This window comes from Passer montanus, unplaced genomic scaffold (assembly GCF_014805655.1).
Source record: "Passer montanus isolate IOZ18808 unplaced genomic scaffold, ASM1480565v1 scaffold24, whole genome shotgun sequence".
Lineage (NCBI taxonomy): Eukaryota > Metazoa > Chordata > Aves > Passeriformes > Passeridae > Passer > Passer montanus.
In genome coordinates this window covers 5,882,360-5,910,107 of record NW_024367037.1, presented here as the reverse complement: position 1 = coordinate 5,910,107, position 27,748 = coordinate 5,882,360, and the positions used below count along the sequence as shown (strand labels likewise).

At 42.4% G+C, this 27,748-nt stretch overlaps 1 protein-coding gene across 2 annotated transcripts; it reads left to right on the top strand.

Annotated features, from left to right (window-relative positions):
- On the top strand, positions 1-27,626 carry SCGN (secretagogin, EF-hand calcium binding protein). Of its 2 annotated transcripts, none has more exons than XM_039711111.1 (11): positions 1-124; positions 648-718; positions 10,112-10,204; positions 10,768-10,857; positions 11,737-11,793; positions 12,679-12,756; positions 22,717-22,772; positions 24,281-24,326; positions 24,439-24,498; positions 25,369-25,437; positions 26,781-27,626. In XM_039711111.1, the coding sequence occupies exons 1-11, from the start codon at positions 52-54 to the stop codon at positions 26,907-26,909; spliced, it is 822 nt and encodes a 273-aa protein (XP_039567045.1). In that variant the 5' UTR covers positions 1-51; the 3' UTR covers positions 26,910-27,626. The 2 variants fall into 2 exon arrangements, with proteins under 2 accessions (XP_039567045.1, XP_039567044.1); XM_039711110.1 differs by lacking the exon at positions 22,717-22,772 and adding an exon at positions 22,400-22,455.
- Positions 27,627-27,748: the final 122 nt, after the last annotated feature.

The window sequence follows — 27,748 nt, the reverse complement described above, 5'->3', positions numbered from 1 at the left end:
GCGAGGGTGAGGGCCTGGGCCAGGGCCAGGGCCGGCAGCAGCAGCAGCACCATGGAGAGCGGCGCCGACGGGCGCCTGGACGCCGCCGCCTTCCTCGGGGCCTGGCGGCGCTTCGACGCCGACGGCAAGTGGGGACACGCGTGGGGGGAGCCGGCTGAGGGGTGCGAGGGTGCCGGGCCCGCCGGGTGCCGTGCAGGGGGGAGCCGGGGTGGGTGCGGTGTGGGTGCCTGGGATGCTGCACATGGGGCCGATATTTCTGAGCTTTACACCCACGAGGTCCTGCCGGTGTTTTCGAGCCCCCCTCTTCCTCCTCACCATGAATATCATAGCTGTAAATCGCTCTTTCCACCCCAAAAGTTTTGCCTTTTCATAATTTCCCCGTTTCATCTGCTGCTCTCTCTTTTGGTCCCAGTTTGTTTCTGAAAAGTTTTCTGTAAGAAAAATTCCAAAGGGAGCACCGCAGCTGTGCCCAGCCCTCGCACAGAAGTGAACAGATGAAATTGAACAGGACATGGGACTCCCCTGAGTGGGCAGGCAGAGCTGAGATCCTGACCATGAAGGCTTGAGCTACTTGCATGCAGCCCATGATGCAGTTCCTGGAACTTGGGCAGTACCCCTGACCATTAATATATTTGCTCTTTCTTTAGACAATGGTTACATAGAAGGGAAGGAGCTTGACGATTTTTTTCATCATCTCCTGGAGAAACTGGGACCAGAAGTAAGTAACTGTGCCACGTTAGTTGCCCGTCGGGTCCAAGAAAAGTTATGCTGAGAGATGGTTTGTGTTTGTTGTTCCCTGATTGCCGACTTCCTTAGCAGTTCCAAAGTAAAGAGCTTTTCTCTTGGCAACAGGGTGGCATTTAAGCACGTACAACAAGTGCAGTCAGCTGAGCAGTTTGATCAGTTGTTTCCAGCCCAGCAGCTGCTGGTCAGGGGCAGATCGTAGTTGGCACCATCTGAAGGGGCTGGTTGGCAATGTGGAGAGAAAGTCATTTACTGTTGCTGAATAGAACCAAGTGAGAAAGCACAGGCATACAGCCTGGCTAGCTGAGCGGGAGGGCAATGTTCATGGTTTATTTGTTCAAGCCTGTGCTGATTAGTTTTGTTCATATGATAGGTTTCTTTCACAGGTCAATTTTTAACAAATATACTGTCATTAATTTTAAATGGTGCTTAGGAAGAAGGCTTGTGTCTATATTGCCATAAATGGCTAAAAGCCAAATGAGCATCAATTCTGTGGCTTCTAAGATCCAGACCTGGCTCTACAGTGTTTCTGGGCTTCTCCCCTGGTTACCTTTGCTGGCTTTGGCAGCATTTCCCCTCTCTCATTGTCTGCATCTCCATACAAACAGAAGTTGCACTACAATTTACAGGGGCTGCTTTCCTCAGCTCCAGGTCATACCGTGCCTATGAGTGTCACCATCGGTGAAGGAGAAATCCTGCCACTCAGACCAGCACTCAGAAGTTTACAAAGGATATAGTAATATTTTCACTACTCAGAGTCTGCCCAGATAGGGAAAGGAGAAAACATCTTTCAAATGGAAGGAGGGGGTATACTAAAAACCAGAGATGAAACAATTCCTTTAAGCAAAATTAATTAATAAAGACAGAAAAGATAGCTGATAAAAGGCATAAATTCCTGAGTATCAAGTGTAAAATCAGAATTGTACTTACAATCCAATTAGTACTCTTAGATATTTAGGGCTGCAATTAAAAAAAAAAAAGCTGTGGGTAATTTTTTCAAGCATATTTTTATTTAATTTGTGAGTAAATTTGGATTGAATTATTGGCAGTTTCTGCAGAAATGTCTTTCGAAGCATGGATGGCTAGATGAAGAGATAGGCATGTAAAAAGGCTTCAAACAAATCAAAAAAGATTCATCAATAAGAACATTTAGGGACACAGAAAAGCTGATTTAAAAAGAAATCAGAAAGTTTGTGATTGTTTACCTAGTAACAAAAGATGAAATTGGGAGCTGCTAGTCTTGGGGTACTGAAACAGCAACACAAAGCATGCTCAAGCAAACTCAGTGACAGAGATGTTGAAGAAGATGCTTAAAATGAGGCTGCAGAGCTCAGTGCTGCAGTGGGACCTCCAAGTGGGACTCTCTGGAGTGAGCTGATGGTGATAAAATCCAGGGATAATCAGAGATATGATTTTGAAGGCAACTTCCTAAGGATTTGAGTCAAGAGGAACTCCAAGCCCCACTCTAGCCCATAGCTGCCCTTGTGCATCCCTCACATGAGGTCCTAGGACAGTGTCACACCAGCTGAGTAGCAAACCCCTACAGTTTTTGTAGTCTTACTGATACCAATGTGAACTCCACTACATTGTGTCATTTATCAGCACACAGAACTTGCAAAATGAGGGTGTTCTAGCAATTAACTTCCTGCTTTAAGAAATCAAAAATATTTTATTGCTTGTTAGAAGTCCCTGCCTGGATGACTCTAGTTTAACTCAGCACCCTGATCCAGTTGCCTCTCCTTTGCTTCTGCTAGCTAAATTTTGCCATCAAAAGAGATAGTTTAACACAAATTGAATGGAGAAAGAGCCAACTCACTCTCCTCCTATTAAATAGAAGAAATAGGCTAATTCTGAAGGACCGTGCTTACTAACTTTCAGAGTGCTCAGACAGGCTTTCAAGTGCTTTTATTTTTTTCCCTCAGTCTGCTTGCCTACTTTTGGCAGTGTTTCCACTCTGGTAATATTAGTGATAAAATTACATGGCAGGCAAAGCAGGCTGTCTTTGTGGCAGAAAACCCAGGGGGAGCTTTGTTCTGGGAGGCTGAGAGCAGTCCTCTGCCCACTCCTGTGGCTATGGGGGTCACTTGAGCACCAAGTTAAACAAAGGTTTTAACTACCTTTGTACAAAGACTTTATCTAACAACATTGAGCCATTTTTCTGTTTTTCATATTATTTATATTGTACAGGCTTGTGATTATGGCAGGAGGGGTAAAGGGTCCCTTCTGTATTTACCATCCTACAGAAAGTGTCCTCTGTAATAAAAGCAGTGAGCTGGGACTGAGCATCCCTCTGCTGTACCACTCATCTTGACCTTTACTCCTTTGGGTTCTTAATGTCTTAAGAACCTTGTATGGTAAAAGGTGGAGACAGCAATACAGTGGCACAACTTAGAGATGTGTCACAAGGATTAATTAGTGACTCTGTCTGAAGTGCTACACAAGTGGTAAATAATGTTATCAGTGCTAGAAGTTGTCTCTGCTTGAATAGGGAATGGCTTCATAATTATATTTTTTCAGCCTGCATTCTCTAAGCTGTTATTTTTCTTAATGACCAGTGTGGTCCTTCAGCTCTGTTTTTCTTCCCAGTTACTCTGCAGCATCCCCAGCTGGCAGTAAATGCCAGGGAATGGGAGCAGCTGGGAAAACAATGCAAAAATGAGCCTGTCGGGAAGCTGAGAGACACAGCTTTTCCACAGAGAGACACAGAGACAACTCTGAGAGGAAAAAAACTTGAAATAGCATCCAGTGATGGAGGCCAATTCATTGTCCTTTATTGAACCATCAACAATTGTGGGGGGAAAGGGAAAACTTTGCAACAAAGGTAGACCTGTAGTAAACCAACCAAATCCCAGATGCTGCTTCCTGTCCCTCCTCATCCAGCAGTGGGTGATTGCTGAAGGCATTTGGACAATGCACTTAGCAACACACTTTAACTTTTGTTGAGCCCCAAGTGGTCAGGCAATTGGACTAGATGTTTGTTGTAGGTCCCTTCCAAGTGGAATATTCTATTCCAGTCTAGGCTAGTCTGTTCTATTCCTTCCCAGTCCTAAGAAAATCCATTCAGTTTCCAGGTATGTGTAATTCTCATGTGTAATCCTCATGCCAGCATTACATCTTGGAGCTGCTGGCACTATTCACCTGTTTCTCTTATCACTGCTGTGACTTCTCTCTAACCATTTGAGCCTCCAGCTTCCAAACTGCTGCTGCATGGCTGCCGTGAGCTGTCTGAGCTCTCTTCTGCTCCTTCATAAACCTCGTTCTTCTACATTATGGCAACTCTATACACACATTTTCTAAAAGTTTTTATACTGAGGCAAAAGCCCAGTGGAAACGAGTTACTTTCAGCATCAAAGTAATTTCATTAGAACAGGAACTATAGCTCCTACATTTCTTTCTTATATTCCTGTACATCTTTCTTTCTGTATCAAGATCACTAAGGATCTTCCTTGCTTGCTCTTTTCTATGGTTTTAATGGAGCTTTATGTATATTCTCATAATAATTAGATAAGAGTTTTATAGTGGAATGGCTGTAAATTTTGGGGTTGGATTACTGAAAGTTTCCATAGAACCAATGATATCTGGGCAGATATAGAGAGAAATGCACATTGACATTGGGCTTTCTCAGAAATGTATTTCACTTTGCCTAAATTATACTCAAATTTGATAGAAAACTTTCAGATAAAGGATGACTGTAAGTGCATAGAAGACCACAACAATTGTTGAAGTATAGATTTGATTAGACAAGACAGGTATTAGTCTTGTTTAAATCCCTCCTGCCTGAAAACCACATGGATAGTTATGGCTGGAAGGGACTGAAGTTAATCCTCTGGAGCTCACTCTTAGCAGCCATTAAGGATTTTTCTTTGCTTTTTACATCCAAAGAATATAAACACCCTCCAGCTACTCTTGCACTTCATCCTTGCCTTGCACACTGCATTGTGTGTCTAAATAATGTGTATAATTTAGCATAGCTAGGAATGCAACAGCTAGTCAAATGAAGTTTAATGGCCAAAATATCAGCCAGCCTCAAAGCTGTCCAAGACAGACTTCCACTGTGCTTTATCACCCCAAGAGACCTAAGGTCAATGGTGACCAGCAGGTGAATAGCATGAAGATCCCTAGCAGAAAGCAATCAGCTTTCATCCACATTCAGAATATTTCATAATTCTAACCCCCAGGCAATTCTGGCTCTTTAAATATTAGGACAGAATTCTTTCCTGTCAGGGTGGAGAGGCCCTGGAACAGGTTGCCCAAAGAAGCTGTGGATGTCCCATCCCTGGAAGTGTTCAGGTTGCATGGAGCTTTGAGCAACCTGGTCTAGGGGAAGATGTTGGAACTTGATGATCTTTGAGGTTCCTTACCACCCAAACCATTCTATCATTCTGATTATTGCCAAATAGAGTTCTTTCTTTAGGTGTGGCTTCCATCAGCCTTGACTACCCTGGCCAGCTCCTAATCCTGTTCCTCCACATTAAGGCATGGAAGTGCCTCGAGGTATTTCTTAATGCTAACTCAACATACCCATGGTGAAAATGACACAATATGTTTTCATCACCTAAATGCACATCAAACAACTTTCAGCCTAGCAGAGAGGACAGAACAGAAAACCTGTCCAAAACCTAACCACAAAACCATGATGGCACAGAGAAGACTGTGCAGCAGCCTTTGTTGGATGCTGGTGTCTGCTATAGGGAAAAAGCTTTCCCACATTTGTGCTGATGAGAGTTAGAAAAGAAACCAAAAAAATTATGCTGGATGACAGGGTAAGTGCTCATCTATTGTCACATGCAGAAGTACAGTAAATCCTAACTAAAGTACAGGGCCAAATTCTCAAGTGATAGCACTGAAATTAAATGAGAAAGATTGGCCCAAAGGAGAAATTTGCCCTGGAGATGTAGGATGAAAACCCACAATTATGCAGGCCATCCAACCTACAACTGCATGGGGGTAACAAAGTCATTCATGGGATTAGTTTTTACAATGAAGAAATGTTTGGCCCAAAAATGAAAGATTCTTCTTCTAAAGTCAAAGTGTACATTACTGATGTCTCTCATTTGGTCCTTGCTGGCCTCATATCTGTACTATGTAGGTTTTGGCATGATAATAGTTGTTGATTTTCTTTTCCAACCCTCCTTCTTGGCAGACACAATTTATTTTCATAGATCTTGTAGGAACTCTATATCTGTGGGACCCTTGGCCTTTCTATCATGTTTTGCTGAAACACTAGAAGACCTGTGTTTGAGCCAGCATTTTCAGACAATTCTCTAGGTTTTTTTTTAAAGAAATAGGGTATAATAGTCACTTAAATGTAGTTTCATCTTTTTTCATACCCTAATCAATATTGCAGCTTGCTTCTAAAATCATGTCAAGAAGGAAAAATAAATCAGTTTATTACAGGATTTTCTTAACTAGCAGAAATTAAATGAGACATCCCATTTCATTGAGTAGGAAATGGTCTGCAGTGCTCCATACTTTCACTTTTTGCCCTCCAAACCAAGTGACTCATAATTATGTTTTCATCAAGGCAAAGTTCTGCCAAGCACATGAATCCCTTAAGGAACAAAAATTTAATTAGTCAGCATGGGGCAAGGAGAGCAACAATATAAAAGGAATGTATTAACAAAGAAGACAGATTACAGTCAGGTTTCCAAACAATCATAACCAGCCATGACAAAGAAATAAAATCCTGCAGAAATTAAAAAAAAAAATGTGATTGTGCCCTTTCTGTGTTACAAACACTATTAAAAACCAGATTACCTTTGTGATGCTACAAATACTTCTAAAGGGTTTTCACCATAGGGGAGATGGAGACTGGACATGGAAAGGAGAAAGCACAAAGCAGAAAATTCATTTGTTATGGCAGCTTGAAGCACAGAAGCTTTTCTCTGTTAAACTCTGTGGAAGAACATCTGTATTAAGAAATTTACTTGTTAACCCTGAAAAATATGTAACCAAAGTAACGGCAATATTTTAAACTGTGTTATTTTATGAGAATAAAAAGGATCTGGCCTTATGGTAAGTAGTAAAGATTATATCTTTCCTGACTGCAGTGAGAATGTGCAGCAGCCCTTGGAAACCACACATCATCCACAAAATCAGGGAGGTTCATGTACCAGGGAAAACAAGGAATTACAAGAAAGGCTTCTCTGTACAGAATGACTGGAAAGTATGCAACAGAATTCACTTAAACCCTCACAAAAAGGAAAGCTTTGCAAACCTTTGAAACTGGTTAAGGATCTGTTGCTTGAGACAGGAAACATAATTAAGACAGCATTTTCTGATAAAGATATTCTCAGCTACAGACTAGTACTTGATGCAAAGCCATTTCCTCCTCATCCATCTTATGAGACAAGAGGCACATTTTTGTATGCTGCTCTTTGTTACATCATGATTTAACACAGCAGGCAGCCTCACTCACTCACTCACTCACTCACTCACTCACTCACTCACTCACTCACTCACTCTCTGCCCAGTGAAAAGGGAGAGGTAATCAGAAAAGTAAAGTGAGAAAACTCATGGGTTGAGATAAAGATGTTTTAATACGTAAAGCAAAACCCAAGGGCACAAGCCAAGGCAAAATGAAGAATTCATTCACCAATTCCCATGAGCAGGCAGCTGTACAGCCATGTCCGGGAAAGCAAAGTTCCATCATGCTGACTTCAGAAGACAAACACCACACTCCAAACTTTTTTTTTTTCCTCTTTATTTCCCCAGCTTTATATGCTGAGCCCCACACCATATGGTAAGGTATATATTTTGGGTCAGTTGGGGTCAGCTGTCCTGGCCGTGTCCCCTTCCAACTTCTTGTGCAGCCCCAGCCTCCTTGCTGGTGGGGTGAGGTGAGCCCTCAGATCATGTCCTTGCTTGGACAAGGGGAACAGCTCAGGTAGATTATGGTTTTTTTCCAGCCTTTTAAATTTTTTTGGAATAGAAAGCAAAATAGAGAAAGCTACTTGTTTGTACCACTGGTAGGTCAATCTTGAAAACCAGGTCTCCAAACCTTAGTGTCTGTTTGGAATAGTTGATCTTTCAGGGCTTTTTCACTCTTCTGGGATTTTTTTTTTTTTTGGTAAAGAGAAAGGTCCCCTTTGAAACCTCATGGTCATAACACAAGGTCTATTGTTCTTAGTGTAAAAATTTTTAGTATTGGAATAATTTTGTCTTGTACGTGCATCTTGGGAAAGCCAGTTTGTGCTTTATTATTTTATTCTATGTGAGTAAAGGCTGGATTTTGGTAGAACTATTACCAGTTGTGTTTTGTAAGTTGAATATTTGTGAAGATGTAAAGATTGTCCAGATTGAAAAACCCACTATAGTGTAACCCCTTGAACTAAAAGCTTTTGGAGCTGTGTAAATATTGTAAATATTCCAGGCATTTACATTACGTATCCCATAGTAAAAATCAGACTTTAAAAAGAAGGAGGCTGTCCTATTTTTATGCAGGTAACAGTGTCCCTGCCACAGACAGCTCAGTGAAGTGGTGGTTAATAGCTGACACCAGGTTGAGCAATAAGCATTTTAACAATTGACTAGTTTGAAATGCACAGTACATTTTTCAAATATCAGCTGGGATTATAATTTTGGAAATAAGTCATCCTACTGAGGGAGGATCATTTCCGAGTACTTTGCAAGCCTATTGAAGTTGGCAACTGATAGGATTGCCTAACTCCTGGAGGTGTCTCAAAGTGTCCAGGTGCTGTCAGAAGGCAATTTAAGTATCATGGGGCTGAGTTACCATGCCAAGGGGAAAGAAAACCAAAGCATGTGTTTAGTGATGTGCTGTGCCCTCAAAACCCAAACCCACAGGACTTTCTGGACACCACCATGGGAAAGGAGGATCCTGCAGCCATGCCCTGGGACCTACTCAGCCACTCCTTCTGGGGCCTGCCACCTTGGGTGTATCCCAGTGGGATCGCTGCTTGGTGTTTCATCCCCAGACTGGGAGCTGCCACCCCTGGTGTTATGTTACACACCAAGGATGCACCCCAAGGACTGAACTGTGTGGAGCTGTGCACTGGGTAAATTTGGGGTGTTTCATCCCCAGACTGGGAGCTGCCACCCCTGGTGTTATGTTACACACCAAGGATGCACCCCAAGGACTGCACTGTGTGAGCTGTGCACTGAGTAAATTTCAGAAAGTCACTCATGGTCTTGTGCCACAGTGATAAAAAAGGGAGTGTACAGCATAATGGAGCTCCAATAGCAGCTGGAAAGAATGAAAAACTGGGTTAGAAGACTCAGGAAGGAATAGCTGCTATCCCAAATCCACCTGGCTGTAGAGATTATAAAAACTTTGAAGGACTTTTATTCAGGGATTGGGAAGAAGGTAATTTATTGTCTTGTAAAATTTATACAAAGGTATGCCACAATGCAGTGTGGGTTATCCTTCTCTCTTCCTTCCCTCCCTTCCCAGAGAGGGTCACCTCCCACACAATTGGAAGAGAAGCCAGGACCTGCTCAGTGTGGGTGCTGAGGGTAACACAGGACTTAATTGCTTGGTAAAGATTAACTAGATGAGCTTCCCAGCCCAGCCACCAAGCTCATATGACCAGCCTTTTCACATGGTGAGAAAATTGTATTTTGTGTAGTCCAATCAGAGTGGTTCTGAACCTCATGATTTCTGCTAAAGAAACCATGCCTGATGAACCTAAACATTGTATTTCACCTGTCACAGCAATGCCTGTCAAAACACCTAACCTGGCAAGTCTGGAGAACTCCTCACTATGTATAAATCGATTACAGGGTTGAGCAGATACAAGGAGAATGTCAATTGCTTGAAATTCTGTGCTATTAACCCAGAAACACTGACAGGGCTTGGTGCCAGGTCTTAAATCAGCTAACAGGCAATAATCAGCAACAATCTAGCTCCACTGACACCTTTCAAGGCTGATGAACTAATGAACTGCAGAGATGTCATTCAAGGGTAAGGATGTCTTCCTGAAAAGCGCAAGCTGAAAACAAGCAGGATATAAACTGCTGTAATACACACTTGAGCAAAACCAAATCCCAATGATATAATGAGAACAGCTGGGTAAAGAAGCAGGTGTCACTGAAATATTTTTGGGCTCCTAAACAATGATCTTCCAACTGAAAGCTTAGTAGCTGCAAGGATATGCATAGGACTTATTTCCAACAATTTATCCATAATGGTATATCTGTGGGTTTTTAAAAGCATTACCCCCAACTGTAAGAATGCAATGATCCTGGTGATTATTTGTGAGTGAGGAGAGATTTATTCCAGGAGAGTCTTCTGCTGCCCTCAGCAATTTTCATGCACTTGAATGAACTGCAGAGATGTCATTCAAGGGTAAGGACATCTTCCTGAAAAGCACAAGCAATTTTCATGCACTTGTTTTCCCCATGGCAGAGCACCATCACAGAAGAAGAAGTTCAGAGGATGAAGGAGCAATTCATGTCTGTTTATGATGTCACCACAGATGGACGCCTGCAAATCCAGGAGGTATCTCTGCCCAACTCCAGCCCAGGATTTCTTTTATAGAAGGATGGAGAATTAGAACAGACTTTTTATAGGGTCTGTAGGAATAGGAAAAGGGGTAATGGTTTTAAGCTGAAACGGGGTAGATTAAGAGTAGATTAAGGAAGATTTTTTTTAAAATTAGGGTGGTGAAGGACTGGAAGGAGTTGCCCAGGGGGCTGGTTGATGCCCCATCCCTGGAAACATCAAAGGTCAGGTTGGACAGAGCTCTGAACAACCTGATCTACTTGAAGATGTGCCTGCCTATTGCAGGGAAGTTGGATTGGATGACCTTTAAAGGTCCCTTCCAACCCAAACCATTCTGTGATTAAGACCTGTAGCAGACTTGGGAGATCTGGAAGATAGAACCTGGGTGCAGAGGAGGTGACTCATAGAGTATTACATTCGCCAGATCCTTTGATCTGGAGTTTATTTCTGAGTTTATTTCCATGCCAAACCTGTATTTCACATATTGGATCAGTAGCTACCCAAGTTTTTCCTTTCTTTACTTTCATGGTGTGGGTTTTTTAAAATGTTTTTCAATCCAGCTTGCAAATATGATGTTGCCGGATGATGAGAATTTCCTACTGCTTTTCCGACGGGAAACTCCCTTGGACAACAGCGTGGAATTCATGCGGGTCTGTATCTCCACACTGCCTCCTCCCCCTTGCACACCACCAGCACCTTCAGCACCAACCCTTCTGTCACCTGTACAACACAGCTTGGGAAATAGATGGGTATTGTGGAAGTAAAACACATTCTGACCTGTTCAGGTAAAGAATGTTTTACATTATTTACACCAGCAAAACAGAGGTGTGGTATCTAGGACTGGACCAAGGGTACCCAGAGAACTCATTACATTTCACAAACACTCTCAGCCACCTATCAGTCATGCCACTACAGACAAAATGTCCCCACTCATCAGTTCACCCCTACAGCTCCTCACCTGCAATACAGTATAGACAAAGACAGCAGAACAGGTACATTTTAAGCACCATTCTATCCTGAAACATTAGACTGTTAGGGCATCTCCATAAGTTTGGTCAACAAGCCCATAGAATTTTTCCCAGTCTTCCTCTGATCTCTTCCCCTAAGTATCCCAGTGGAGAATTTCAGTTTTTCCAAAACCTCATGCAGTTACTTTTATTTCACATACCTGCTGGGGGCTTCTACAGATCAATGGCCTATTGTATATGGCCTTGAGTCAGAGTAATAAAATAAGCTGCGTGTACAAATTAGGTAAGAAATGCATAACAGTATCTTAGTATTGTCTTCCTTTTATAGACAGTGTGTCTGCATTAAACATGTGATAGCAGCATGTAGCATGTACAGCATCCAAGTGTGAGTAAGAGCTATTGTGTGAAAAGTTTATTTTATTTAATCTAAAATTAATTAAACGTTGGCTAATGCAACAACTTGCTCATTATGCAAGTTCTGCTTTGAATCTTTACAATCTATCACAGAGCAGATGAGTAACTGCCATATTTGTGTGCTCACATCAATCTATCCCCATTCAGATCTGGCGCAGTTACGATGCTGACAGCAGTGGATTTATTTCAGCTGCTGAACTCAAAGTAAGTTATTCTAACAAATCTCTTTGGGCTTGACCTACAGCTCACTGATGTCAATGGGAGCCCTTCCATCGGCTTTACCAATTTGCCGTTTTTTAGTGTGAGTGACAAATGGCATTTCTGGGTTGTTCCTAGGTAGTTTGAGGACTTGTGCCTTCTGGCATGGTCTCAGGGGCCCTGCTGGAGGGAGGATGGTTAGCTGTTGCCCTTGATGTCCTGCTTGCCACTAGCCTTGTCCCATGACCCCAGTTGTCTTGGTGACCTGAGGCACCCAGTGAGCCCCACAAGGCTTTGCACGTGTGCTTCTCCCAGCTAAACAGAGCCAAAGCCATTGTGTTTTATTAAGGGAATTTCTTCACAATCTCTTCCTGAACCTGCAGGTTTTCTGAACACTGATTTCTCATTAAAGCTCAGGCTATTGAGGCAAGAGCTTGTTCAGAAACCATAACTCAAACACTTTGAGACAGCAGTCACAAAAGTCCATCCCTGGGCTGCTCATCATTTGCTGAAGTCTCAGTGTGTGGCTACAGCTTGTGTCCCAGCAAAGACATTAGAGGAGGCATGAGTGTTTTACTCAATGCAAATATTTTTATTTGAGATCAATTAGCAAGTATTGCAGGATTAAGTTGTCTTTTGCTTATTTTGCAAGTCTATTAGGACTCGCTCCAGTATACCTGTTCTGGGAAAATTCAGTTACTTTCTAATTTATTCAAAAAAACACCATGTTTCAGCTAAAAAAAAATTGAACTTTGTCAAACTGAAGACACTAGTACTAACCAGGAATGTGAAACTAGATTTGTGTAACCCAGCTGAATTTGAATTTAATTTCCTACTGTTATTTCTTGAATTTCTACTAGAGAGTAAAATTTCTGTCTTTTCTTACTACAGGATTTCCTGCGAGATCTCTTTTTGCAGCATAACAAGATGGTTGCTGAGGTAAAGCTGGAAGAGTATACTGATACTATGGTAAGAAAATATAGAATTAATGTTTTTTAGATCTGAGTACAGCCTAAAATCTCCTTTATGGTCAATGTCTGCAGGACTGTAAAAGCCCTGCAAGGTGCATAAAAGGTGTGTCAGAGATCCCTGGGGGGAGTTAGCTTACACTGCTGCTAACAGTTTTTGGACTGGACATCAGCTGTGAATGCATTTCAAATAGTTTTGCTGAGAGTCAAACTATTTCCTCTGAGAAAAGAGCTCAACACCAAAGCAGGCTGATCTCTAAACCCCTTTAAATGCAGGTGAGGTGCCTCCTTATTCAGGATATGTTCAGCTTCAGGCAGATCTCCAGCTCATTCACTTCCTCCTTCCCTCGCTTCCTCCTAGCAAATCCTTTTACTTTCAAGACATGCAAGTATCTGGATTTTCTGCTCTCAGAGCCCAGCAAGTCTTGCTGGCTCCCTGCTGCTTCCCTGAAAGACTGAGAGGTTAAAAGTTTCAGTTCTCCACCTGGCTTATCACAATATAACTTTTATACTGCAATCAACAACATAGTATTTGGTGTGGGTTCAGCATCAGTCACCTGGATTTCAGAGCAACTTATTATATCTAAACATCTAAAAACATGAAGGGAAAAAATCTACTTTCTGGATGTCATTTTCAAGGGTATAATTTGAATTCCACTAGCAGACATCTATCACTGTAATTTTCTAAATGTTTTTCAGATGGGACTGCGTTGTTTCTTGGCACAAAATCTGTGTTTGTACCTAAAAACCAGCTTGGTATGCAAGCAAACAAGGAGCTGCCTACATATTTTGCAATAACATGTTTTGTATGTGTGATGTGTGTGCGCCCAGAAATGTGACCCTTTAGAGCAATGTGAGAAGCTGTACTGTTATGGAAGAGTGTATATTTTGTTTTTCATATTTATAAGACAGTGAAGAGAGAGGAATGCCAGCTGCAGAAATTATTTTCCAACTGGCAGAGTTTGAAAGCAAAAAAAGCCCAGAAGTTACAGATAGGATAAAAATATTTCTGGTAGCATTTGCTGGTAGCAAATATCTTTTATTCTCCTCCATTAAGGTTTCCATCCCTGGGCTTAATCTCTGATCAGGTGCTGGGGAATAGGTGATCTGAAGCTTGTAGACAGTGGGTGGTTCATTTCCTCCAACTAATTTCTCTTCCCTCTAATTTCCCAAGAAAGATCTGTGATTCTGCTACCCCGATGCAGCTAGGTATCAATGCAGCCCAGGGCTGAGAGCCAGGAGATCCAGTTTCTATTCCCATGGTTTCTTGTAGAAGGGCTTTGTATCTCCAGAGAGGCAGTTTAATCTCTATGTTGGAAGATAAGATTTGATATGGGAAAAGGGATGCTTTGTATATCTAGGGAAATTTATGATCTGAAATGCAAATCTGGCTCCTGAGGACAAAAGGTTGCCAAGCTGCAATGCCAAAAGACTCAGGGATGTTAATGGTGATTAGAAAATGAGAATATGGCAGATGATTAATTTTTACCTTGCAATTCTTTTCTCTAAACTGAAGATCAAGGATGTTTATAAACACATCTAATCCCAAAAGCTAAGGCAAGGTGTGAAATTATCACTGGCATAATCTTATCCTGGAATAAAATAGAGGATATGAATTCTGTATATAACAGCAAATTATCCACATGAGCAGTATCCTATAGCATCAGATACACTCACAAATGATTGCATAGGAAGTTATCTGAAGTATATATCTGAAGGTAAAATTCCAAGGAGGAAAGAAAGATTCAGCCTTGCATTTGCAGGGCTGGATTAAAGAGGGAAAAGTGACTCAAAGGTTTGATGTCAAGGCCCAGGGTAATGGCAACCCTTCACTTCCTCTCCTTTCCCACATGGAGTGAGGAGCTGCTGCAGTGCAGAGTCCCACTGCCACTGGACTCCACCACCATCACCACTGTTTGGGACAAATGGGTCAGTGGACCATTCATTTTTTCCCTGACTCTGTTATATCTTTGACAACCAGCAGCAGTGATTCGTTTTCTGCAGATTGGACATACTTACATTTCTCTCTCCTTTTGCTTTGCTCCCACCCTTTTATCTTTTTAGAGCACAAAGTCCTTGGGAGCAGGACCTGTTTCTGCTGCACATAGCTACAGGGTCTCGCAGGGTAGCCCATCTATTCAGCTCAGGGCTTTCAAGGGCCAATGTAATTATTTTTCAGTTGAAATAAGCTGTGTCCCAACGAGCTGTGGAGAAATGTATATTCCTGTGGAGACAGATGAACCCATCTGTCTCCACAGGAATATACAGATTTCTGCCCTTTTTCAGATACAGCTGGCTGCACGTATCTTAAGCAGCTACTGGTATCCTGAGTGGACCCTAGAGCCTTCTGGAGATAAAGGAGAAAAGGCAAAAATTATAATTTAAAAAAAAGCTAGCCAAGGCTTGAGGAAAAAAATTAAGGCAGCATTTTATGGTTCCGTGCTGGGTATTTGCGGTTTGTGAGCAGATATCAACCAACCAGGGCATGTTAAATTCTTGCCCCTTGTGCTGTTATGAATGACCTCAGACAACATTAAAAAATGCTGGGAAGAGGGAGACAGTATTTCATTTGGAAAAGATTGGTCATCTCTGGAAAGGAACATCACTTTATCAGGTTGCTTAGCAGCCACTTCTTAAGAGGCTATTCTGTTTCCTTGTGACCTTGGCATCCTTTCTTCAGAGAACACTGGTATAGAACAGGGTTTTGATGAACAAGTGATGAACTCCTATAAAGACAACAGGTAGTGAACACATCGGCATTGCACAAACTCTGTGAGCCTGCTAAATCAAATCTTAAAGAGCACTAAAGCCACTGGGGAAAATCATAGAACACTGCAGTTCTCAAGACTCTTCATGGGGGAATTGAAGTGACAATGCTGTGGTAAGGAAGCCCCTTTGTAGGCATTGTTGTTTTTTCTTCCATGCCTACATAGATACATATTTGTATTAATAATAATGAATTTAGTATGTATTAATAATGATTTACATGCATCCACTTGCAGTTCTTAGAATTTGAAAACAATCTGTAGGTTTGTTGCCTTCTCACAGGCTGTTGGCAGGGAGCAAGTAGCTTGGAGGTCGATGTGAAGCCTAGTATTGCTCTGAACTTCTTGAGAAGAGGCCCCAGGGGTCCTGCAGTGTGTGCTTTGGGAGACAGAGTGAGCATAGCTGAAAATGGATGGAGGGTTTAAATAGCATGGTGAGAATTTTCTGCCTTCCTTAATTAACACGAGCTGGAGAGATGAAGACTGGCCCCCTTGAAACTTCATGGTGAGGATACTGTGGATGATGACAGTAGAACAATATTTTCAATCCCTGCCACCTCCCCTCGACCCCCAAGATCAAGCTGTTAGTAGGTTTCTGGGTCCTGGTGAAGTTTCAGCTCAGAAATACCCATCTCACATATGCATTTGACAACAATTTTTAAGAGTGATGGGTTCCATTACCTGTGTATGCACTTAAGCAGAATATTGTAAAGGCCAGGATACGAACTAGATTTAAGATATGGTTTCTGATAGTCCGTAGCTTCCCAGATAGCAGGATGTTGCTTTTAGTTTGTAATGCAAATGTCTACAAGCTGCATGCAAGGCAAGCTCATTTCTGAGTCAAATTTCAGCAATTTAAGTTGTTTATTCTGCTGAAGGAGTCACACATGCAACACTGACATTCACTTTTTTAATTGAATTATGTTGATAATGTCAGATGGAGCATTATTATATCTCAGTAATATAATGATATAATAATGTCTGAGCACTATTATATCTCAGTAAAATGCAAAGGACAGTTCTAATCCAGCCAGCATGCCATCTTTGCCCATCACAAGTTAATATTCTAGAGAGGCAGTAATGTAAATGCAGTGACTAATAACAAGAATTGGTCATGAACTACAGCATTTAAAAGCTTGTGGATGATGATGATGGGGATGAAATCTTAACCCCAGAGAAGTCAGAATAGATCTTTTCCCCAGCTGTAATGACACCATGGTTTTGCTGGGCTTATTTGCAAACATTCTTCTGGGCACTGAGCTATGCGCCCCAAGTGCACAAGCCTGCAGCTGAGGGCTCCTCATCTTCTCAGTACAAAGGGGAAAAGGTTGTCTTCTCCCTGAGGATGATCTGTGTCCATGAGTATGCACTGTGGACTACCTTTATTGTATATTGCAGGGATTTCCAGTGCTTTTGTGGCTGCTGCCTGTCCCCTCTGCAAGGATAGTGCCAGAGTTTCACTGTGGTCAGTTGCATGGCTGTGAAAGTCTATCTTTGTTCAGTGCTGATGCCAATATACTCATGTGAGTAAATAAAAGCCAAAGCACAGAAAATTCAGGTGATTAAGACCCTTAACATCTTACTAGTCAAGACTTTGTTAACAAAGTCTCCTGTGACCACTCAACAAAAGGTGTAATAATGAAAAGACAAATATTTACTGTATGGGAAAAAAAAAGCCTAAACAGAATTTATTATGTTTGTCAACACACCAAGCAACTTCCCAAAGCTCTGGAAATACCATAGGAGTAGAGTGGCCTGCAAGATTGGTTCCCAAAGTGCAGTCTTTGATCATCCCTTCTCCTCCTGGTAGTGGTCCATGCTGGCTTCTCTCCCAGGTGACTGAAAGGACCCACACAGCTGATTAACACAAATCTGCCTCCTGTGTCCATTCTCAATTTAATGCCGGGGATGCTGTCACCACCAGCACCACACTTGCTGTGGCATAAGCCAAGGGAAGCAGAAAATCACATTTAAGCTCAAACTTTGTTTCTGAAGATCAAAACCAACAGAACTGAGGAGCATTCAGGCTTCAGAACACCCTAACAGATAATACCTTGGTCTCTTAGGAACCAGCCACTCTTAGAAATCCTGTGCTAAAGAACTTGTTTATGTGACACAGGCAGTCTGGCTGGGCAGGACACTGAGCTTTTGTCCTGAGGGTAACTTGCTGGCCACTGGGCTCTCCTGTCACTCTGCACATGCCTTTGTGACCCCATCCTTCCCTAAAGAAAGAGGCCATAGGCAGTCCTGCAGCTTGGGCTGATGCTTGTCTTTATACAGTCTCAATAACCTTTGTACTCCCTGGCTAACTTTTGTTTCAGCTGTTGGGCATAGGTACCCATGATATATACATTAAAATATATTTGTGAGAGTAGGAGGTCAAGTAAAACTGACTCCCTTATTGTCCCACTTAATTACACACAAAGAAAGAGAGCCAGAGAAGGTATGAAAGCAGGTTTTATTGAGTCTGCTGGTCACAGAACTATTTGTTTTGGTTGTTTACTTCTTTCCTTATCTCTGTCATGGAAAATAATTCAGATTTATATTGCTCTTCAAAGAATGTGTGTGTTTGTCATATTGTGGTGCTTCGGTGGCCTTTAGAACACTGGACTGAGAAAGCAGTATTTCCTTTGCTGAATTAAAAGCTGATGGCAGTTTTGATTTTGCACTTTTAAAAAATGGAGATATAACAACTTTTATTTGCAAACCAAGCTCTTACATATTCTCTGTGTGTCTCAGAGTGCTTCAGAGTACTTTCAAACAAACGGGGTGTGCCCTTGGTGCACTGCCATTAAAATGTCAGTGAATTAATTTGTGCAAATACTTTAAAACGTGGGGTAGTTTGACAGTAACGGAAATGCATCATTTTATAAAGCATACTGCTAGATGCAACAGAGCTTTTAGTAAAATTGAGTGCTATTTAAACATGCCAGACCTTGTCCTTAACCACATTGAGATGTTTCATATGAGCCTGGCAGTGTAAATATACCTTTCATGAGAGTAAACTGAAAATCCATCAAATTTAACATATCAAGATGGTGTGTGAAGGCAAAAGTTTAAATTAGAAACAACCTCATAACCATTTCAATTATCTGCTTCTCCCATTCTGTATGCTTTGTCATATGGGGTGGATACCCTCTGTCATTCTTTGTGTACTCAGGCACACAATTAGCAGATCAGATCAAACACTCACATGCTTGAAACTTGAAAGTTTGATTAAAAAACATTTCCCCGGGCTGTTCCCCAAGTAATGCAGCACACGACTGCCATGTAGTGGGTATGCATGAGCTCCACTTGTCCCAATAACAGGATTAGGTCTATCTTATTAGCTGTGGTACCTAAACTAATTCAGTGAACACCAGCCCTTCTTCCCTCCATGTTTTCCATATTTCATGTGTTAGTCACTGTGCAAGAATTAGCTTGGCATAGCTCTTCCAGCCAGACTTTTTTTCTTTCTGTTGACTGGTATGGATGATCAAAATATTGCATGTGTTTGATAATTGTATTCAGGGCAGTTGTGGCAGAAAAAGGCCAAACGGATAGAAAACACAAAGGTTCTCTCTTACAGAGATGAGTGAAGGAGGTCAGGGAGGGGAGTTGGTTAGCTGTAAGTAGATGTGGTCAGTCACTGAAATTTCAATATCAAGCTGAAAGATAGGGTACAGGAGAAGAATGTTTCCTTTCATTAAGAAATCCACCAAGGAGTTTGTTACCTCTCTATTAAATGTGTTTTTCTGGATCTGTACTGCTGCAGGAATATTGTTAAGGGCTCAGAAATTGGTATGATTGAAAACCATATGCTCACTAAATTTATAATGAAGCAGAAAGCCTTTCTCATCTAAACCACCATCTCTCATCTAGTCTGTTTCATTAAGAGTGCACAAAATTCTCCCTTGTTATTTGCAACTTCTGAAACCATGAAAATATGCTGCACCCACAAAGCAGAGCAGTTGCAGGGTAGGTGGGACACATGAAGTCCCAAGGAAAGGACAGCCTTGCTGGGATGCTTATTTATTTATTCCCTGGAAAAGAACATGAGGCTGAAGATGTTTCACTGGAAAAGAATCATGAGACTTGTCCCAGGCAAACGTATGTGAAATGAGAATTGTGCCCCAAGTCTGGCTCTTGGACAGAAAACCACCAGTTCTGTTATGGTTCCCATAAGCTCGTATGGAGATCAGGACATGGTGATCACAGAGTTGAACTTCTCCCAGAAACTGAGTGCTTGCTTTTCTGAGGCATCACAGAGAGAAAAATATATCTGAATTTGAAGTCTAAGCTGAAGCACTGAATTTTAGTCTCAAGACAAGTAATTCTGAGATGCAGCAGAAATGGGAGAAAATAAAACACACTTTCAGGAGCTCAGAAACATGGAGAATCCATGTGAAGTACTAAGACTATTAAAGGCAGTAAGTTTTAGTGTGTTTTGGTAAAGATACTGTATTTTTGTATGAACCAAAGACCAGTGTCTTCAGCCAGAGCTGCGCTGACTTGGCAGCAGAGTTCCTGAGAGCTGAGCCCTGTATTTCCCACCAAAAGCTGTCCTTTCCCAGAAAATGCTATTCTGTCTCACCCCACCAGCTGCACTGCTTTGTGGTGACCTACAGAGCATGTGGGTAACTAATGCTCCTTGGTGGCCTAAACCAAGGGGTGGCCAAGGGATTTAGAGTGGCATTTTCAAAAGCACTGAAGTTACTGTAGAGCCCTTATGGAATACCGTAAGGACTATGCTATTCCCACCATCCACATGCTGATACTTTCTCTAGCCAGCTACATAGGGGTGGTCTCCATAAGCTTCCTTTAGGCAGCATATTTTACAGCAATGATGTAAGCTGGATGTAGCAATGTCATCAGTGGTGGAAAGTATACCATAGTGAAGTAGTAGGGGTATTTCTCCTCAAACAACAGACAAAACCAGGTTAGGCATTGTTGATCCATTTGGAGAGAGGCTTTTAAAATGTTATCTGGGCTTATTTATTTCTAGAAAGAATATTAATCATTATCATTTCTGCAGAATAACTCCTTTATCAGCCAAGACCTGAAGGCCTGGGTTTATCTCTCTGATAGCAGTAGGAGGCTGTCATTGCAAGGACATTTCTCCCCTTAGTGGAATCAGCAATGTCAGCTTCTGCTCCCATCCCTTCCTCTAGTCATGTCCCACTGCTGCTCCAGCAGACACCAGGGAAAAGTGCCATATTGCTGTGGGAGATCTAATGGGGCAGGAAGCAGTATGCAAGAAATTAGATCAGCTGGAAGGGAACAGCTTGGACTGATGCAACCAGGGGAATGTCCTCAGGATGGCCTGGCAGCTTTATTTGTCTCCCCAGCTCTAGAGTGAAGGAGGATTCAGAAGTCTTTCCTCTGTGATTTAGTGGCTCTGCACAGAGTATATGTTTGGCAGAGGGCAGTTCAATGGGAAAATGGCTTTCTTTGTGCCACTGAACACCCACATGGCTCTTGTGATGCCATTTTTCCAAATATCTCAATATGGGCTTTCAATCATTCATAGGACTTTCATGCTGTCTTTCAATGGGAGGACAAGTGAGCCCATACCAATACCTCTTCAAAAATTCCACTCAAATCTCACAAGTGTAAAATACTCAGAATAATTAATGGTATAGAGTCTATTGCAGAATCTCAGTCTAAATGTGCTACAGTAAAGGGTTACCATGGACTTGCTGTCTTTGTTCCCCTTGAGCAATGGGCAGGGAAGAGGCAGCACTGACAAAACACGCAAAATCTCCCTGAGAAATGGCAGATCTCCAGATGCTACTTTTTCTCACATGATTATTAGGCTCTGCCCTGACTCCGCTGCTGAGAAGTGCTCAGGATATGCTGCTGGCTCCCATGTGTTCAGGCTATGTCATAGGGGATAATCCTGTCTGTCTGAGCTTTGTCAGATGGGGCTATTTCAGGCCTTCCTCAGCAGCTGTGCAGTGCACAAAAGATCTGTAGTGAACCAATTACTCTGCACAGCCAGTAAACAAGCAAATGTGATCTATTAAGGTAAGATTAATGCATATTCCTTAGCTGAGTATTTGACAAAGAAAGATAATCTGTCATAGTAAAATATTCATGTTCCCTCCACACTCAATGTAGAATATTTTTTTTCTAGAACTTTGAGCCATGAGATATTCAGGCTTGTAACTCATTAAACATCTCCCCCACCTCCTTCTTTGTAACAGTCCATTTTTTGTGCCTTGAAGAGAAATGGAGAACCAAATACCGCAAATAAATAAATAAAATTTTTTTGGTGATGGCTCATCAAAATTATGCTATTCAGTAAAAGAAAAGAAGAAGTTTTGAATTCACATTTAACCTCTTGATGTTGGTAGCCTGAACCTTCTTCTGAGTCTTAGTCCATTCTAGGAGCAGGCCTTGAGCCAAGTAAGCCCCACAGCTTTAGAGGTGTAAAATCCTGACCCGAGTGCTGATTAGGAGGTGACATTTGCACCTCAGCTACTCAGAAGCCACAGCAACAGTCAAAGTTAAGGATGGAGTCCAGGTGGAAGTGTTTAGAAATTTCTTCTTCTTTCTGGCTTTTTTTTTTTCCCCAGGACCAGGGCAATGTCAGTATTTAGTTTCTGAAGGTCTTTCCTGCAGACTTGCTTTATCCCCATGTCAGGTGGGAAGGGAGAGGTAGTGGTATTTGATTGCTTTGGGTTGTTGCTGTCAGAAAGCTGGCTGGTTTTGCTGCTCCCTTGTGCCACCCTTGCACTTGGTGCTAACACAGGATGCCATGCTGCCCAGGGTTTGGGCAAGCACCCTGAGCAAGCAGAGGGAAGGGCACAGGGCAGAGCAAAATATATATTGCTTTTTTTATATATGTGTGTTCTACTTATGGCCCATGTGTTTTATCTCTGTCTTCTTGATTTATAGATGAAAATCTTTGACAAAAACAAAGATGGACGACTGGACCTGAATGACCTGGCAAGGTATGATTTAATAATATTGATGGGATGCTTCAGCTCACAATGGTCAATCCATGCAAGGTGATCCTCTCCCTCTAGGCATGTGCAGTTGAATTCTACCTCCTTTTGAAGTAGATCTGCTCTGATCCCTCTCCAATGCATGGTCCCCATTGCAATAATCTGAGAGGGAAGGGCACAGGGCAGAGCAAAATATATATTGCTTTTTTATATATGTGTGTTCTACTTATGGCCCATGTGTTTTATCTCTGTCTTCTTGATTTATAGATGAAAATCTTTGACAAAAACAAAGATGGACGACTGGACCTGAATGACCTGGCAAGGTATGATTTAATAATATTGATGGGATGCTTCAGCTCACAATGGTCAATCCATGCAAGGTGATCCTCTCCCTCTAGGCATGTGCAGTTGAATTCTACCTCCTTTTGAATTAGATCTGCTCTGATCCCACCTCTCCAATGCATGGTCCCCATTGCAATAATCTGAGAATCTAGAGCCAGGGACAAGAGCAATGCCAGGGTCTGTCTGTACGTCAATGTACTCTGCCATAATCAAAGGTGCTTCCCAGGAGGTGGCAAAGCAACCCATGGCTCTGTTTCTCCAAAAGAAAGATGACAATCCTTTCAACAGGGTTACAGACATGCATTTATTTTTCATCATTATGTGCAGCAGGAATTGCAAAGAACTTTTACAAATTTTTTTCATTTTGAATAATGAAAGTGCCACCACAAAAGAGTGTGGCAATGGCAGTAGGAAAGGATTTGGAGGGCCAAGGTGAGATGCTTTTGAATAAAGCTGGGGACTCAGTCATGGGCCTGTGTCTCTTTTCTGTCTCTTTTCTGTCTCTTTTCTGTCTCTTTTCTGTCTCTTTTCTGTCCCTGATACCTCAGAGGCTTTTAGATTATTTTCACTGCCTAGAGATAGAGAGCATGCCTCTCTCTGTAAAACTATGTGCATTGGTTAGATAGGACTTTAAATTTGCAGATACAGTCTTAAAAGGCCAGTTTAGAGGATGAGGGGACAGAGGTCTTGTTTGCCACTGTTACTCTCTGCTTCTAATCCCGACAAATGGCAGCACAAATAACTGCAGTGCATACAGCAGTTCCCTTTGACTGTGAATATAGGAGGACAATCTGTGGCAGGATGGAGAATATCTGAAGGGGGTTGCTGTTACAGTTTTCTCTTAAATACAGTTCCCTTTTGGGAACCAGGCCATCTGAGGATCTCCTTCAGTCTGAAAACATTTCTCAGATTCCAAATCCCTCCATGTGCAGACACAGCTCAGCATGCCCTGTGCCACAGGCTCTAAAAACCTCAGGGTTAACAGAGCAGTTGGAGAGAGAAAAGGTTTTATTAGTGCTTTACAGGCTTTAGGAGATGAAAAGAGAGAAATTCTGCCAGTCTTGGTGCACAGGCCAGTATTACTTTGTCCTTTACTTTTACAGCCACCAAGCCCTCCCTCCAAGAGAGAGCCATAAATCACTTTCTTTAATGCAGCACAGCAACCCAGTTACAAGGAATGATTGTCTGATAACTCTTGCTTCGGAAGCTGACACCCTCTGTTGTGCAGGACCACCAGAAATGCTCTGGGAGAAGCAATGGTGCTAATAGGCACGTCTGTGATGAACCAAAGGGCACCCTCTGTGCTCCATCAGACAGGGAGGAAGGCGTGTGTTCCCACAATAGCCCTCTGTAAATAACCCCACAGGCAATTTTCTCTTTTACAGGCCTTTAATCTAACATCCCTTTGCTTTGCAAACAAGGAGAGTTCAGAATAGGTCATGTGCAGATGATAAAGCGAAAAGATTCTAATTAAAATCTCTCCATTCAGGATTCTGGCACTCCAGGAAAATTTCCTTCTGCAATTCAAGATGGATGTAAGTAGCACTAATTTTTGATACATTCATCCTCTCTCCAGCTAAGATGACCTGGGCCCAAACTTGAAATTTTTGCTTTAATTTTTCATTTGTTTGTCCTCTCTGTATGCAGGCTTGCAGCACAGAAGAAAGGAGGAGAGATTTTGAGAAGATCTTTGCACACTACGATGTTGTGAGTCCCATGAGTCAGTTCATTGCCTTGTGGTTTGTAAATGACAATTAGCATGTGCTGCTGAGACTTCTTCCTCCTGCTGGGTGCTGCTGGAGTCACTGAGGAGCAGCAGTTGTGCCCAAGCCCATGGCCCATGAGCCCAGATGCCAGACTGGGAGGAGTAAAGTAGGGACAGAGAGGAGCAATGCTCAGAGATCTTGTGTCAAGGACCCATTTTGACTTTCTCCATTGCCATGGCCATTGCTGCTGCATTAGCAGTTTTCCTGCAGGAGATGCAAGGAAAGAAGAGGAGGTGGTGGCTTTAGCGCTCATAGTCTCTGGGAGTTCAGGACCTGCATCAGCACCATGTTGAAAAATAAACCCCCTTCCCATACAAAATCCATGGTTATTTAGGGAGTCTGGCTCAGGACAGACGTAACCATTTAACTGCCTGTTAGATATCAGCAATTCAGTGCTGCTTCTGGCAGTCACAACTCCCTCAGGGTGGTGGAAGACATTGCTCCCACTTGGTGGGAAGAGATGGTTTGGGAAAAACAATGGGATATTAGATATTGGGAAGAAATTTTTTACTGTGAAAGTCTTGAAGTGCTGAAACAGGTTTGCCCAGAGAAGTTGTGGATTTCCCAACCCTGAAAGTGTTCGAGGCCAGTTGGATGGGGCTTTGAGCAACTTGGGTTGGTGGAAGGTGTCTCTGGCCATGGTGGAATGGTTGGAATTGGATGATCTTTAATGTCCCTTCCAACCCAAACCATTTCATGATTCTGTGAACTTTATACTAGAAAGCTTGGTGACAAGGTATTGGTACTCACCAGTAAACACTGTAGTGATTTTGACTCACTGGGGAGTTTTGATGTCTATTCCTTCTTTCAGAGTAAAACAGGAGCACTTGAAGGCCCAGAAGTGGATGGGTTTGTCAAAGACATGATGGAATTGGTCAAGGTATTCATGGATCCGTTTATTAATACTCTGTGTTTCTTAAAGATCAGTGCTTTTGGAGAAGCTATGTACACAGAGACAGTAGTAAGAACATAGAGAAAAAAATTAGTTTGATCATCAGCAGAAAGCAATGTCACCATCTCAGTATGTATACTGTAAAACATTTCACCATATCACAGAAATTCAGGCTCACAAATTAATACATCTTCCCTCAGGAACTCTGTTTTTAAAAGGTCCATTCTAGTTCATACTTTGAATTAGGCAGGCATTACAGCATGACATGTTATGGATGGGTCATCACAATTTCTTTCTTCTGTTTTCCTTGTGAATGTGTTTCTTACCAGAATGACCTCATGGTTCATTAGTTCATCTCAGGGCTACAATTGAAAATTACTTGAGGTCTGTCTGCAATCAAGAATACCATACCCAGTGTGTCTCTTCAGCTCCTGAAGGACAGAAGAGTCTGTCTTCATTGGATTATCTCGAGTTTCCAGATGCAGTCCAAGCTAGAGCTTTTGACCCAAACAGAATCTGGTCTTTAGCTTCCTCTGAGCCTGAACCATTGCATTTCCACACAATGTGGGATATCTGTTCTGCCACATCCATTCAGAAGAAAGCAGAGAATGGCAGCTGTGTGCTGATGGCTGTGTGTGTGTGTTCTGGCCATGCAGTGCACAGGGAAGGGTGTGGGGATGGGCAGGAGGCTGGATTTGTGTGGCTGTGTGTGAGTGTGTGTAAAGAAGGGAAATTTGTACTTTGTATAAGGGCCTTCATCAGCATTGCCCTTGGACACTACAAGCTGTGCATGTGAATTTGATCCCCTCCTGAGAATGTGGGAAGCAGAGCAAGCAGTACAGCATTAGGACCATACAGAAACTGTAACCTGTAAAATGTCTTCAACATGGACTTGATCCACAAAAGGTATTTTTTCATTGCTGACTAGCCTGTAAAAGGCTAGCAGTAAGCTGACAGTGATGTCATTAGTCCTTGCACAGCAGGTTTGAGAGAGGAAGCCAGATGAAAGCACAGGTCTGGTAGAGCAGGGATCTGTATTGCACAACTTTCTGAAGTTTTCTTTTATATGGATCAGATACTGATGGCCTTGACTGAGCACAAAAGTCATGGTGTATTTCCATACAGTCACTTACAGTTCCATGCACCTTCTGCTTTTTCAGGGCACCCTTTCCCCATCTTCTCTTCGCTTCCCCATGACATATGAGATGTGGGGCCTTCTGGTCACTCTTCCTTGGGTGGATCTCCCAGTTGCTGCATGGTGGGCTGCTTTACTAGCTGGGGAAATCCAGAGTAATTTTCTCTCTCAGCATTCTTTTTCTCTTTATCTGCAGCCCAGCATTAGTGGGGTAGACCTGGACAAGTTCCGCCAGATCCTGCTCAACCACTGCGATGTGAACAAGGATGGGAAAATTCAGAAATCTGAACTAGCTTTGTGTCTCGGGCTGAAAATTAACCCATAGCTGGGAAAGTGCTTGTGGTTGTGTTTCCCTTTAAAGATTTGCCGGCTGCTCCTCGTAGAAGTGTGTTCTGTGCTGCTGTGGGAGTGGTGGGGAGCTGAGGCACCATGCTGCCAGGCTGGAGAGTGGGATTTGCACGGCGGCCTCCTCATTCCACCAACTCCTTTGTGATGTTCACTTGCTGCTGCCTCTTGTGGGTCCCCTTAGCAATGTCTTGCCACCAGCAGATGAACTGCTCAGAGGACAGGTTGCTGTTATTCTGCCCTCATGAAACACTGCCCTGCCCATTCTCCTAGGATAGGAACAAGCATCTCCTCAAAAACACCCCCTCAGTGCAGCTACTAGGTGTTTCTGATGGTCGCTTTGTATGTTGAAGTCATTACTTTGGTGAACATTGTGTCTTGTGCATTTAAAATATTGGATGGATGACAGTGTATTTGTGCAGAAATAAAATGGCAATTACAGAAATTCAGTAACATCAAAGTTGTATTATGTACAGAAAGCCATCTGCCACAGGCTGGCAGACTGTACACAGCAGCCTTTTATGAAACATGCATCAAATGGCAAGAAGTTTTGTGATGCCTATCAGTTGTGGGGTTTAAATCTGCAATGAAACGTGGTAGATCCTTCCCGTGGGGAAACCACACACACCATTGTGTGGTTTGTGTGTCACCCTCAGGATGAAGCCACAGAGTAACATCAGTTCTGGAGGACACTTCTCTTCTGACCCAAACTGAAATAACCTACAAGGTTTCAATAAACTGGAAAACTGAATGAGAGCAAAATTCCTACACATGCTTGTTTTTCTTTTCAAATCTGTTAGAGTTGGTGGATACTTGTAA